The sequence below is a fragment of the Mustela nigripes genome, chromosome 16, assembly GCF_022355385.1.
Source record: "Mustela nigripes isolate SB6536 chromosome 16, MUSNIG.SB6536, whole genome shotgun sequence".
Taxonomy (NCBI): Eukaryota; Metazoa; Chordata; class Mammalia; order Carnivora; family Mustelidae; genus Mustela; species Mustela nigripes.
Genome location: NC_081572.1, coordinates 35335868 through 35351424, shown reverse-complemented (window position 1 = coordinate 35351424; position 15557 = coordinate 35335868). Strand labels below are relative to the sequence as shown.

General features: G+C 37.3%; 1 protein-coding gene across 2 annotated transcripts in view; it reads right to left on the bottom strand.

Moving 5' to 3' along the window:
- The window catches only part of USP32 (ubiquitin specific peptidase 32), a 221581-nt gene that overhangs the window by 101871 nt on the left and 104153 nt on the right, over window positions 1–15557 (bottom strand). For both annotated transcript variants that reach the window (XM_059380701.1, XM_059380702.1), the window contains exons 3-4: window positions 8099–8204; window positions 4728–4846 (exon numbers count right to left, since the gene is read on the bottom strand). In XM_059380701.1, the coding sequence (XP_059236684.1) occupies window positions 4728–4846; window positions 8099–8204 (225 nt within the window). The remainder of the gene's footprint in view (window positions 1–4727; window positions 4847–8098; window positions 8205–15557) is intronic.

Sequence of the window (15557 nt, the reverse complement as noted above, 5' to 3'; positions counted from 1 at the left end):
CAAATTTAAAACAACTGTCCTGGGGCCCTCTTACAGAAGGCATCATTGAAAACATGTATTCATAAGTCAACTAGAATACAAAAAGAAACAAGTAGATTTCTATTTCTTTGCTTTCTTGTCAAATATTTTGCTTTCTAAATCCTGGATTAAAAAAAGTATCTGGGCTGAGAAAGAACATCATATAGCTATGTAAATCAATTTCTTTGCCTGGGAGACAAGAGGACTTAGGGTGAATGAGGGCCAGATGTTTCTATGGAAAAAAGAGAGAAGCAACCCACATGGAAATACAATGAAAACTGACATTCAGGAGCCTATCGGGCCTAATCCTGATAGAAATATTAAGGGATACAAATAACTCATAACCTAAAAGTGATATATGGTAGAAATAATTTCTACATTATTTGGAAGCATCCTATTAAGTACAATAATATACTTCACGTAGTAGTTTCAGAAGATTTAACAGTATAACCCAAATCAAAACAACACTGAAAGTCTTGTTTTTCTGAATGGAAGAAGGTGGCATTCAGAGCTGCTGCAGGGACATGAGAGGACATTGCCAGCATGTGCAGAGATCAGGGATCACACCCATATTCTTTCTCTGTTTCCCACATTTAGTCTAGAAAGAGGATTAGCAGTATATATCCAAAAGCTTGCACATATTTTTATACATGTTAATGTGTAAATTGGGATGAGTTTTAAAATCAAGTGTCCTTCAGTTATAACTAGCAGGTTTTTTTTCTTTCTTTGTAATACATGCAGGTACATCTTCTAATCGATGGGATCTTAGATACAATGAAACAAGTAGTATCAATGGTTTCAGTGAAGCTAAGATGTTATTGTTATAAAATGCACCCTTACATACTAAGAAAGAAAGAAGTTGCCAATTAAAATAGGCACTTCTACCACCTTCCCATATAGTCAATACTGCTTTCAATTCCCTAAGCACTGTTCTAAAATTTTAAATAATATTTTTAAGTAATGTCTATACCCAACATGGGATTCAAGCTCACAATCCTGAGATCAAGAGTCACAACCCCCCCCAAATGAACGAGCCAGGCAGCCCTAAACATGTTTATATTAATTTAATCTTCAAAGTAACCCTCTATAGGAGATACTACTATCATCCCTATTTCACACAAGAGAAAACTGAGGCATTAAAAAGTGAAATATTTAAGTTATACAGTGACAGGGATATGACTAAACCCAGGCAGTAAAAAGCTTCTAAGCCTAAGTTATACATCACACTTGGTGGCTGACTTAGTAAAATATGAAGTAATCTCAGAACTCCAACTATCCATTCAGATCACTGCAATCCTGGTAACACCCAAATTCCATCTGTTAAACCCAACTTTTTATGTTTTTGAGTCATGGATGTCTTCTAAAAAAAGGCAGCAAACACGAAGTTTCCTTTTATAAATTGTCACAATAGTTTAGGGGAAAAAAATTCCAATTTAACATAGGGCAATTAAAAATAACAGGCTCCTGAAACTGATACATCTTTAAAGAACAATATAAAATATGAATTTCCACCTTAAAAACTGACAACATAAGAAAATATTCAGTAAGAAAAGAATACAACAACTCCTACATGGATTCCTTTATAACTTCATCAAGGCTAATAAAAGCACAAGACAGAAAAAGCTGAAACCCATTCCATGTCACTTAAATCTAGGTACTAGGTCCACAGTGCTTCTCTTTATAGTTTTGGGGGTTTTTTGTTGTTGTGTTATGGGAGGTGTTGTGTTATGGGAGGTCCAAATATATCTATTCTAATATGAATATTATATCATATATACTTATACTGAAACATGGTTAACTTGAAAATCAAGGGTTTGGACATGATAACCAGTCAGATTACTCAGAAATTACATCAGGTTAATAGATCAAATAGTTGAATCAGATAAAAAATTAGCACATTTACCTTGCTGTTTTGGTTTTGGTTTTTTATTTTTTTTAAACCAATCACAAGCATCTAGTGATTTAAATAGCCTCTTCATGAGTATTCCAAAACTGGGGACTCTCATTTCTTTGATCTTTCCTCTTCCAAAGATCTTGTCCTTCTTACAACACTTAACCGCAGCCTTAATAACAGTCTTATGATCTTTTTATTATAGTAACTGTTCCCTTTCCATTAAATGCAATTTTAAACATTCCACTTCCCCCCTTACAATATCCTCTTATGAGCCAACTTCTTTCAGTATCCTAACTCCAGTGATTTTTTTAACTCCACAGGACCTACACCAGTGACCTTCCTCTACACTGCCAAATCTAATAACCACTTCTCAATGATCAAAGGTCAACTCACTTGACCTTTCAGTTTATTTGGTGTAAGTACTCCTTTCTTTTAAAACACTTTCATCACTTGGCTTCCAGAGCACTATTCTCTTGGTTCTCCTCACAGGTTATTCCTCAGGCTCCTGTTTTGATTCTTCTTCAACTCATTAATCTCTGAACATTGGAGTACAGGACTCAGTCTTCCAATCTGTTTTCTATCTAAATTCACTCCAAGATGATCTCATCCTCAACTGTAAGCCAACAAATCTACCTCATGAATGCTAAATTATATATCAAAAAGGACAACTGACATCTCCACTTTAATGTCTAAAGTGATTTTCAAATTTAATTATGTTCTTAATCTCCCTTGATATCAAAACCCCAAACTTTTACCTCTAATATATAAGCCATAGTAATTAAAGGAAGTTCCATTTACTTCATAAATCAAGCCAAACACCTTAGTCATCTCCTCTTCTCTCTCTACCACAGCCCATAATCAATACAAGAAAAATTCCTGTCAACTCTCTCTCTAAAATAAATGCAGAATCTGAAACCTCATCACCTCACAACTATACCATGATCTACATGACTACCACCTCTTACCTGGATTATTCAGATACCTCAGGTGGTCTCTGTTTAGCCTACCCTCTACAGAAGAGCCAAACTGATCATGTTTTTAAAAACCTTATGTTGGGGGGCGCCTGGGTAGCTCAGTGGGTTGGGGCCTCTGCCTTCAGCTCAGGTCATGATCCCAGGGTCCTGGGATCGAGCCCCGCATCGGTCTCTCTGCTCCACAGGGAGCCTGCTTCCTCCTGCCTCTCTGCCTAGTTGTGATTTCTCTCTGTCAAATAAATAAAATATTTAAAAAAAAAACAAAAACAAAACCTTATGTTGGGGCTCCTTGGCTCAGTTAGTTAGGTGTCCTACTCTTGGTTTTGGCCCAGGTCATGATCTTGGGGTCATCAGATTGAGGCGGGTGGGCTCTGCACTCAGTGGAGCTTGAGATTCTCTTTCTCCCTCTCCCACTGCCCCTCCCCTCCACACTCTTTCTCAAATAAATAATCTTAAAAACAAACAAGAAAACAACCCTCATGTATTCATTCCTCTGCCCAAAACCCTCCAGTGTTTTATCTCACTCAGGGTAAAAGTCAAAGAACTCACACTGTCCTACAGAGCCACATATAATCTCCCCACCTCATCCCACCCCATCCTTCCCCAACCTCTGTAACTTCATTTCCTACTATTCTCTTACTCTACGGGAGGTTACTTGTTGCTTGGACATGTCAAACACGCTCCCCACTCAGGGCCTTTACTGTATTCTCTTCTTGAAAAATGCTTTCCCAGATATCTGCAGGTTGTATCTCTCATCCTTTAAATTCTTGGTTCAAATGTCACTTTATCTGACAAGCCTTTCCCAACTACCCTAAACAAAATAACTCCACTCAGCCACCTCCTGCCTATCTCCACCTATCCCCCTTATAAAATGCAGGAAACCAAACCTTTTGTAACAAACACACAGAAATGCTGAGTAAAATGTAACACCATAAAAGTGACCAAAAACCATACCAGCGAGCTCAAAGCAAGAAAGGGAAATCTCCAGGTGCTATCAACACAGAAGAAACTCAAAGACAGAATAGTGAAAAGCTAAAGTTAGAGGGTCCAAAGAGACGTTAGAACCACATATATGCATATGGCTGGAGTACTGACAATCAGTGCCTACACAGGAAGGTGACTAAATTAAGCTGAATAAAACTATGAGCAGCAAGGGGCTGTCCTATCTGTGAAATGCAAATGAGTCAAACAGCCAGCCATAAGAAATACGCAGCACTGAGTGTGCTGCAGGAAAGGATCAGAATATTCTAAAAGGGTTTTTACTCTACCATCTCTAGGGACTTTTCCCATATTAGCAGACCAATGAAAAGGGTAGGGGAGGTGGGGTGGAGAATATGCTCTGTTAAAGATATGCTTTTTTTTTTTAATTGTTTAGGTTTTCTACAATAAAAATATATTTATGAAAACAGAAAAAAAAATAACAAGTTTTTCAGACCCAAATATTTCACTATGCAAATCCGTTAAGTCAAATGAATGACAAAATAAGCCTTGACATGTCCCAGAGTAACAGATGGCTCAAGGCCATTTGTACAATGAAAAGCAATGACACTACAATGTGAGCAACGCTCAGCTTCCTGCAGATCACCAGTTGTGTTGGTGTCAGAATGTAAGAGTGTGTTTCATTATACCGTAAGTACAGACACTTCTTTAAAGCAGAATTGGGAATTTTCAGATTCACAAATAACAGCATTAGTTAAGTGTCATGGACCTCTGAGCACAGCACATAAACCGTTGAAACATCAACCATTAAAAACAAAAATGTCAATAATATGTTGCACATAAACATTTAAGAATTAATACTTTGTAATAAGCAGAGATGAAATGTAAATCTTTAAATATACCTCTGAGAAACACTTCCTGAGTGTATCTGGGACTTTACCATCCACCACATGGAGCATTCTTTCCATTTCTTCCCGTATAACATAGCTCCCAGATTCACTTGCAAAAAGACTAAAAATGTCTAGGAAAAAAAAAGAATAAATTAAACTTACCATGGTAGAAGTAGGAAAGGAAGAGAGAGGTAAATATTACTGAGTGATTACCAGTGCCAAACACTTTATAAATATATAATTTAATTTATTCCTAAAAAAAAAGAAAGAAAGAAAGAAAGAAAATGAAAACCAGCAATACAAATTAAAACAGCAATGTGGTATCTTTTCAAACACAGCACATTTGCAAAAACGTTTAGGTGTGACAATATTAAGTGTTAGCAATAAACTGGGAGAAACAGGAACTATTATACACTGTTACTAAGAATATGAATTACTGCAACCACTTTAGAGATTCACTTGGCCAAGTCTAGCAAAGGGAATATATGCTAGAAATTCAGATTCTAAGCAACTCAACTTCCACCCTTGAGAAACTTTCACACATGTGCATGAGATACAACAATGTTCACTGGAGTATTATCAGTAATAGCAAAACTCAGAGGGAAAAAAGATAAATGTCTATCAATAAGAAAATAGGTAAACTGAGATATACACACACTATGACATATTATATAGCAGTTAGAATAAAGGAAGTAAGTATTTCAAGATGGATAAATATAAAAAATATTCAGGGAAAAAGCAAACTGCAAAATAATTTGTATCGTATACCATTTACTTAAAAAAGTTTAAAATCTGAAAAACAGGTGAAGATATGTTTAAGGGTTTCTACAACATCATAACTATATAAAGACCTACATGAGGAATGAAAGAGCACTGTATTCATCAGAGTGGTTACCTCTGTAAAGGGAAGAATGGGATAGAACCACGGAGAGATACAGAGAGATAGCACCATGCTTTGGCTGTAATATTTTATTTCCTAAAAAATAAGACCTGGAACAAATATGATATAATGTTAAGAATAAAGCTTGGTGGATGTACATATTATATGTATGTTTGAAGTATTGCTGTTACGGATTGAACTGCATCTCCCAGAAAGATATGTTGAAACCCAACCTCCAGGTATTTGTGAATGGGAACTTATTTGGAAAGGTAGAAGATAGAAAGAGAGAAGAGACATTCCATTCCTCTGAAGGCATGGCAGGTTTCGCTGCCTGCCTTCCTGCATCCCATTGCAAATTTCCTCAGATGGATTATCTGCTTTGACCACCTGTTATGGGTTGAACTGTGTTCTCCACTAAAGACGGTAAAGCCCAGTACCCATAAATGTGACCTTATTTGGGAGAGGGTCTTTGCAGATGTAATCGAGTTAATATGAGTTCATCACAGTGGGCTCTAATCCAACATGACTGACTGTAAGAGGAGAAAACAAAACACAGTCAGAAGGAAGCCATGTAAAGACAGGCAGAAATTGGGAGTGATGCAGCTACAAGCCAAGGAACATCCAACATGACACCATGAAAAGTCAGGAAGGAAGCATTCTTCTTTATAGGTTTCAGAGGGCGCAGGGCCCTGCCAGTATCTTCAATTTGGACTTCCAGTTTCCAGAACTGTAAGATAGTAAGTTTCTGTTGTTTTAAGCCACTTATGAAAGTCTGCAGCACTTTGTTAGGGCATCCCTATAAAACTAATACAACAGTATAATAAAAATAAAGAGGGGCGCCTGGGTAGGTGGCTTAGTCAGTTAAGCATCTGCCTTCAGTTCACAACATGATTCTGGGGTCCTGGGATCAAGCTCTGCATTGGACTCCCTGCTCAAAGAGGAGTCTGCTTCCCCTCCTCCCTCTCCCCTCTGCTTCTACGCTCGCTCTCTCTCAAATAAATAAATAAAATCTTTTTTTAAAAAATGAAAAAATTTTAATATATGCTTATGTCTGTGACCCTCTAAAAATGTTATTTTTAATTACTGGCTGCCTGGAGCCTCTAGTATTTGTTTGTTGGTAGAGGGATGCTAATTTGAAAAACCAGGAGCACAGTTAAATTCTAATTGGGTTTTAAGGATACGATCAGTATCTTAACTGTGATGATGTGGGTATATATGTGTCTAAACATATAAAAATCTACACTTTATATATTTTGCATTTTATTTTAAGTCAATTACACCTCAATAAAACTGTAAAAAAGCAAAATGATTTAAAAAAAATACAAAAATTCAGGGATTTAGAGATTTGGGGGAAGCAGTCAGAAGGCAGGTTAGAAAAGGAAGATGGAAGAGAGAAAGACCCAACATCCAGTGGCCAAGGATAAAAACCTGGGAATTCTTAGAGCAAAATGTTATATGTATATCCTATGAAACAGAAACACTTGCCTTTACTTCCACTGGGAAACTTATTTTTCTTTTTTTAAAGATTTTACTTATTTATTTGAGAGAGAGAGTGAGTGAGAGAGAAGAGAGCACAAGCCTAGGAAACAGAGGGAGAAACACGCTCCCTGCTCAGCGTGTTTGGGACTCACTCCCAGGACCCCAGGATCATGACCTGAGCTGAAGGCAGAAGGTTAACCCACTGAGCCACCCAGGTGCCCCTTCCCTGGGAAATTTTCAATAAAAACCTGAAAAGAAACCCACCTTCATTAGCAGTTGTTTTCCATTTTTCCTGTCGTCCACCAGCCCTTGGAAGTCACTAATCAACTGTGTCTATGGATTTGTTTAATCCAGACATTTCATATACATGTAAAATTACACACTATGTGGCCTACTGTGACTGGCATTTGTAACTTTAACATCGTATTTTCAGGTTAATCCATGTTGCAGCATTAATTTGTACTTTATTCCTTCTTATTGTCAAGTAGTGTATTATCGTATAGACATATACATTTTGTTTATGGTGAATGCATCAGTTGATGGCCACTAGGGTTGTTTCCGTCTTGTTACTATTATGCACAGTGCTTCTGTGAATGCTCAGGTATATTTTTTTAATGAAAACATTTTTTCAATTTTCTTGGATATATACATAGGAGTGGAATTGCCAGGTCATATGATAACTCAATGTGTAACAGTTTGAAGTACTATCTAACAGTTTTCTGAAAGTGACAGTCCTATTTTACACACCCAACAACAACGTATGAGCGCTGCAACTTTTACATCCTCACCAATCCTAATCTGTCTTTTTTGTTTCAGCCATTCCGGTAGATATGCACTCTAATTTTAATGTATCTTTCCCTAATACCTGATTATGTTGAGCATTTTTTCAAGCGCCTATTGGTCACTTTTGTATTTCCTTTGGAGAAATATAAACTCAAATGCTTTGACCGTCATCAGAATTTTCAGGTAAATTATTCTACACACCAATGTAGTATTATCACTCTGAGATAATAAAAGTGCTTACATTTTGCTTTCTCTTCATCTCTGCCTCTCGTAAGAAGGACAAGTCCAACGATTAAGTTATTGAAGTGCAGTCCTTTGGATGTTCCACCAAAAGAACAGTAGATCACCTGGGAAAAAAATGATAAAGCCAACATTAGATGTTTCAGTTGCTGAGGAATTTGAAGCTGATATCACCTTTAACAAATCTTATCTCCATCTCCAAGTAAGGCTTTGGTAAACTTCAGTGCAATGATGTTGTTTCTTTCTCTTCTTCCTCTCATACATCTTGTTACTGCACTAGCTAAAAATACACTGTATCTATTCTAAGGTACATATATCACTGGCTCACACACTGAATATTCTTTCTCTATGGAGTCCTTATGAAGGCTAAAGAAAGAAGATAAAGCTCCTCCCCCCATCTTCAAAAGCCCCAATGATGTGATAATAATTTTGTATAATTATAGAATTTCCTTCAATCTCTGTAAAACTTAAACACATTTTTATTCAAAAGATGGACGTTCTCTAAGTGAAAGTTCAAAAATGAAATGGCAATCATATTACAATATATATATTTTTTAATTTGACAGAGATCACAGTAGGCAGAGAGGCAGGCGGGGGGCGGGGGGGGGGGGGGGAGGCAGGCTCCCTGCTGAGCAGAAAGCCCATAGCAGGGCTCCATCCCAGGACCCTGAGATCATGACCTGAGCTGAAGGCAGAGCTTTAGCCCACTGAGCCACCCAGGGGCCCCTTTATTACAATATATAAATGTATCAAATTAACAAGTTGTATACCTCCGATTTATACAATGTTACATGTCAAATATATTCAATTTCTTAAAAGTAAAATATAAAGACTTCTATTTATTTATTTGAGAGACAGAGCACAGAGGGAGGGAGAGGGAGAATCAGATTCCCCAGTGAGCAGAGAGCCAGATGCAGGGCTTGAGCAGAGGACCCTGAAATTACGATCCAAGCCAAAGGTTGACGCTTAACCCACTGAGCCACTCAGGTGGCCTAAAAAGTAAAATATATAGAGACCACAAAAGACATTTTTTATACTCTTAGAAATGAGTATTATGGTAATTAAAAATAAAAAGAGCTATGCATAAAAAAGGGACAGCAACAACAATTACAAAAATTCATTCATTCGACAATTCTTTATTGAGTCCATAGGGTGATATTGTGATATAATAAGAAATATGTATTTGGTGTTATCCCAGGTTCCTGACACAAGAGCTTCTAAAAATCCTTCCTGAGTGATGTAGATGAAAGGAGCATCTTTTCTTATTCATCCAATAAGCCCTGTTCATTCACATGCTAATGAAGTGACTCCAGGTGGGCCTAATTTACACAGCCTCAAAATGTCAGTTTACCAGTCAAGGAAAAGATGTGATTAGAGGGCTGAAATATTCAGCTTCACTCCCAAAGGTCCGGAAACAGAGTTAATCACCAATAACCAATCAACAGCCAATTATTTAATCAACCATGCCTACATAAGTGAACTTACAATAAAAATCCCTAAACCTGGGCACCTGGGTGGCTCAGTCAGTTAAGCATCTGCCTTCAGCCCAGGTTGGACTCCATTCTCAGCGGGGAGCCTGCTTCTCCCCCTCTCTGCCATTCCCCCTGCTTGTGCTCTCTGACTCACTCTCTCTGTCTAGTAAGTAAATAAAATTTAAAAAAAAAAAAAAACAAAAAAACCCTACACCACAAGGCCTGGAAAGCTTCCCAGTTGGTGAGCACTCACGGTGCTGGAAGGGTGGACCCAGAGATGGCATGGAAGTTCTGCATCTTGTCTTCCTCCCGGCCCATCCACATCCCTCATCTCCATGAGCAAAGCTTTCCATTTGGCTGTTACTGAGCTGTCGTCTTTAAAATAAACTGGTAACAGTAATTAAAGTGTCTTCCTGAGTTCTGTGAACCATTTCTAACAAATTACCGAACCCATAGAGGGGGTCAGAGGAATCTTAGATTTACAGCCAACTGGTGAGAAGTAACAAAGGTCCAGGACCTGTGACTGGCATCTTAAGTAGGGGGCAGATCAAACCTGTGAGGTCAGCACTAATTCCAGGTACTCAGTATCAGAATTGAACTGAATTGTAGAACATCTAATTGGTGTCCAGAGAGTTGAAAAACTGACTGATAACAGGGGAAAAAACCCACAGTTTTGGTGTCAGAAGTGCCATATCGTTTAAAACAACCAAACTGACCTAGTACTTGCCATGCAGAATTTTTGTCAGTAAAATGCATGATTAGAGAGTAGTTCAAACCCGAAGGAATCTATAGATTCAATGGAATCCTTATTAAAATACCAACATCATCTTTCATAGACCAACAACAAACAATATTAAAATTTGTATGGAACCACAAAAGACCCCCCACCTATCTCCCAATATTCAAAGCAACCTTGAGAAAGAACAACAAAGCCAGGACTCTCAGGTTTCAAGATATATTACAAAGTTAAAGTAATCAAAGCAAAACAGTATTGGCATAAAAAATATATAAAGATCGATGGAACAGAATAAACAGCCCAGAAATAAACACATACTTAAATGATCAATTTATGTATGACAAAAAAGGAAAGATTGTACAATGAAAATATGACAGTCTCTTCAATAAATGGTGCTGGGAAACACTGAACAGGTCTGGGAAACTAGACCACCTTCTTACACAAAACACAAAAATAAAATAAAAATGGGGCGCCTTGGTAGCTCAGTGGGTTAAAGCCTCTGCCTTCAGCTCAGGTCACGATTCCCGGGTCCTGGGATAGAGTCCTGGGATAGAGTCCCACATCAGGCTCTCTGTTCAGCAGGAAGCCTGCTTCTTCCTCTCTCTCTGCTTGCTCTCCGCCTACCTGTGATCTCTGTCTGTCAAGTAAATTTTAAAAAATAAATAAATAAAATAAAATAAAACAAAACAAAATAAAATAAAAATGGACTGAAGATTTGTATGTGAAACATGAAACCATAAAACTCCTAAAAGAAAATATAGGTAGTAAATTCTTTTGACATCAGATGTTGTAACATTTTTTCAAGATATGTTTCTTTAAGCAAGGGAAACAAAAGCAAATATAAAACTATTAATATAAATATTAATAATATATTTATAAAATATAAATAATATGAAACAAAAATAAAAATCTTTTGCATAGAGATGGAAATCATCGAAAAAATGAAAAGGGTATCTACTGAATGTGAAAAAATATTTGAAAAATAATGTATCTGTTAAGGGGTTAATACCCAAACTATATAAATAACTTTTATACAACTCAATACAAAAAATAATAATAATAATAATAGAATTAAAAAATGGACATGGGGCACCTGAGTGGCTCAGTCAGTTAAGCACCCGATTCTTGTCAGTGTTGTGAACTCAAGCCCCACAGGTTGGGCTCCACAATGGGCATGGAGTACTTAAGAAATAAAAAGGCAGAGGATCTGAATGGACATTTTTTCCAAAACAGACATACAGATAGCCAAAAGACACATGAAAAGATGCTCAAGATCACTAATCATCAGGGAAGTGCAAAACAAAACCACAAAGGTATCACTTTACACCTGCCAGAATGGCTAGAATAGAAAAACACAAGAAATAACAAGTGTTGGTGAGGACTGGAGAAACAGGGAGCCCTTGCACACTGTTGGTAAAATTATAAATTGTGCAGCCCCTGTAGAAAAGGGTATGGAGGCTCCTCAAAATATCAAAAACAGAAATACCATATGATCCAGTAATTCCATTACTGGCTACTTACTCAAAGAAAATGACAACACTAATTTGAAAATATATATCCACCCCTATGCTTATTGCAGCATTATTTTTATGTAACCCAGGTGTCCACTGATAGATGAATGGATAAGGAAGATGTTGTATGTGTACACACACACAAACACACACACAAATATTACTCAGCCACACAAAATGGATGAAATATTGACATTTGTGACAACACGGATGGAGCTGGAAAGTATTATGGTAAGTGAGATGATTTCATTTATATGTGTAACCTAAAAAATGAAACAAATGAATAAAACAAAAAGCAGAAACAGACCCACAAATACAGAAAACAAACTGAAGGCTGCCAGAGGGGCAGTGGGGGGAGGATACACAAAATGGGTGAAGGGGAGTGGGAGATATAGGCTTCCAGTTATAGAATGAACAACTCATAGGGATAAAAGGTGCAACATAAGGGATACAATCAATAGTACTGTAACAGTATTGTACAGTGACTGATGGTAGCTACACTTGTGAGTACAGCATGATGTATAGAGAAGTTAAATCACTATGCTGTACACCTGAAACTAATTATTTTTTAAAGATTTTATTTTTATTTATTTGACAAGAAGACAGAGAGCCCAGGCAGGGGGAGGGGCAGAAGGAGAGAGGGAGAAGCAGACTCCCTGCCCATCAAGGAGCCCCATGCAAGACACGATCCTAGGACCCAAAGATCATGACCTGAGTAGAAAGCAGTTGCTTAACCAACTGACGCCACCCAGCCACCCCCACCTGAAACTAATTTAACATGATGTATCAACTATACTTCAATTAAAAAAGAATTAAAGAAATAAAACTTATAGAGTCAATATGAAAGGTGAAAATACATTATTTATTAAATGGTATTTACAAATATTATTTAGTAACATTCTTGATGCCAAAAACTCTCCATCTCTGGTGCCACTGACAGAAAAGTCTAGGAAAATGCCTAGGGAGATGGCTTCAGATCAGAATACAAAAAACATTTATAAAATCTTAACAGATATACTCTATGGAATAACTATTTTTAGTTGGACTCTGCATAAACTGAAGGAAGCTAACAGAAAACACCCTCTATCCCCGAGGCAGGAATAGAAAACATCATAGACCTAGACCTGTAGAGATTCCCTACCCCTGGGAGAGAGGTGGAACCACTGAGAAAGTCTCTGAGAATATACTGTCTGCCTAGAACTGAAACAGATAAATGGAAAACAGACTGTCTCCCACTCTAGCACCCTCACCCACCCTCCGACTGTGTTAGCAAATATTGACAATAAATAGTATCAGTCTACTGCTGGGAAGGGAATATTAGGGACAGAGACCCTCTCTGAGATACTGTAACAACTAAGAAAGTAAGATCCAAAGTTGAAGGTAGAGCAGACATTAGAAAAATCCTCTGGTGGAGAACCTGGGAGGCTCAGTTAAGTATCTGACTCTTGATTTCACCTCCGGTCATGATCTTAGAGTACTAGGATCCAGCCTTGGGTCCGGCTCAACTCTCAGCAGGGAGTCTGCTTGAGATTCTCTCTCTCCCTCTACTCCTGCACAGTCTCTCTCAAATAAATAAATAAATCTTGAAGAAAAGGAATGGAAAAGGAAAAAGAAAAGGAAAGTAAAGAAAAGAAAAATCCTCCGGCAAATGAGATTTTACCCTAAAAAAGGTAACTCTAGACTAGAATTTGAAACCTAACAGGCACTGTGGGTGTCCAGCAATACAAAATGTAGCTCAATGAGACTGACTCAACTGCCCATGCTAAAGACATAGCCAGGCATAAATATTACTGCCCTCAGTCTCTACTGTCCCGTATAAAACACCCATCTTTCAACCAAATTATAAGTTCTACAAGAAAGGAAAGAAAAAAACCACCCTGACAAAGGAGAATCAGGGGAACACAGAGTTCAATAAACCTTTGGAATGGCTCAAAAGTAAACTCAAGAGAATCAAGCAAGAGACTGTCCAAAATGAAACAGAGGGGGAAATATGGGTGAGCAGAAAGGAAAAAAACAAAAAACAAAATCCAAGAGCTGTGGAACAATCAAGTGATTTAACACACATGCAGCTGAAATCCTAGAAGTGAAAGAGAATGGAGCAGAACAAGTATCTGAAGAGATAATAAATGCTGAGAATTTTCCAAAACTAATAAAGACACTAAAACCACAGGCAGAAGCTGTTCTGAGAACAGGCAGGATAAATTATACCTCTGACTTCCCAAAACCAACTACAGAAATCATAGTCAAACTACTCAAAACCAAAGATAAAAAGAAAATCTTTAAGGCACCGATAAGAAAAAAGACATACTACATTAAGAGAAGCACTTCTCATTGAAAACTACGCAAGCCAGAAGAAGTGTAGTGGCATGTTTACCACACTAAGAAGAAAAAACTGAGAATCCTATACTCAGAGAAAATATCTTTCAAAAAGAAAGGTCAAATAGACTTTTTCAGGAAAATTTAAAAAAAAAAAAAAGAAGTCCTTACCAACAAAGCTGCACCACACAGAAGTGGGAGAAAAGTACTTTAGGCTGAAGGAACTACAATACCAAACTAGATACATGTACCTACATGAAAACAAAAGAAAAAGAAATGGCATAAATGAAGGTACATATAAGTATAGTTTTTTTCTCATTTTTAATTGCTCTAAAAGATAACTGGCTGTCTAAAGGAACAGGAGTAAAAATATAATGTGTTCATAGCATGTGTAAAATTAAAACACATGACAATAGCACAGAAGATGGGAGAAAGGAACTGGACACACACTGTTGCATTCCACACATACAAGGGTATTTCGTGTATCTCCATCCTTACACTGCCACTCAGCAAGAAACTACTTACTAAATCACCGCACTGTAGTGTTTAACCCAACATTAACTCATTATTTTTATAATTATAAAAACAACAGCCAATATTTAAGCACCTGTTATGTGCCATATAACAGTGGTGGTAAGTGCTTTAAGTATTAAGACTCAAGACAGGGCGCCTGGGTGGCTCAGTGGGTTAAGCCGCTGCCTTCGGCTCAGGTCATGATCTCAGGGTCCTGGGATCGAGGCCCGCATCGGGCTCTCTGCTCAGCGGGGAGCCTGCTTCCCTCTCTCTCTGCCTGCCTCTCCATCTACTTGTGATTTCTCTCTGTCAAATAAATAAATAAATAAATCTTTAAAAAAAAAAAAAAAAAAAAAAAGACTCAAGACAATTCCATGAGGAAGGTATTACTGGTGTCCCCACTTTGTGGTTGAGGAAAACTAGAGCCCAAGGAGATGGTCCAGTCATACATTAATGAGGTGGCAGAGTCAAGATTCAAAACCTGGGCAAGAAGGTTCCTGAAACTGAACTCTTAACCACTTTGTAGTTCTATAACATATAACATATAACATATAACATATAACATTTATATACATTCTTTAGTATTACATGAAATGAAAGCCATTACCAGCAAGAATTATACCATTTTGGTGAAATCTATTAAAAATTAAACTACAAAATCCCAAATGATCACAAACTTAATGCATAAGCACTTTATTTTTGGCATCCCTTTTCCCACTGCTTTAATTTGATGATGAAGGCTCTTCATTTCCAACCACTTAGCTGACTTTAATACAAAGACATTATAGCAAGGATAAAGTTAATCAAGGAATTTGGGGTAAGATATGATTTTCAGTTTTGCAAGTACTTCTAAAATACAGAAGATTTTGTTATGAATACGCTTGGTTAGAATGCTGAAACATACTGGTAACC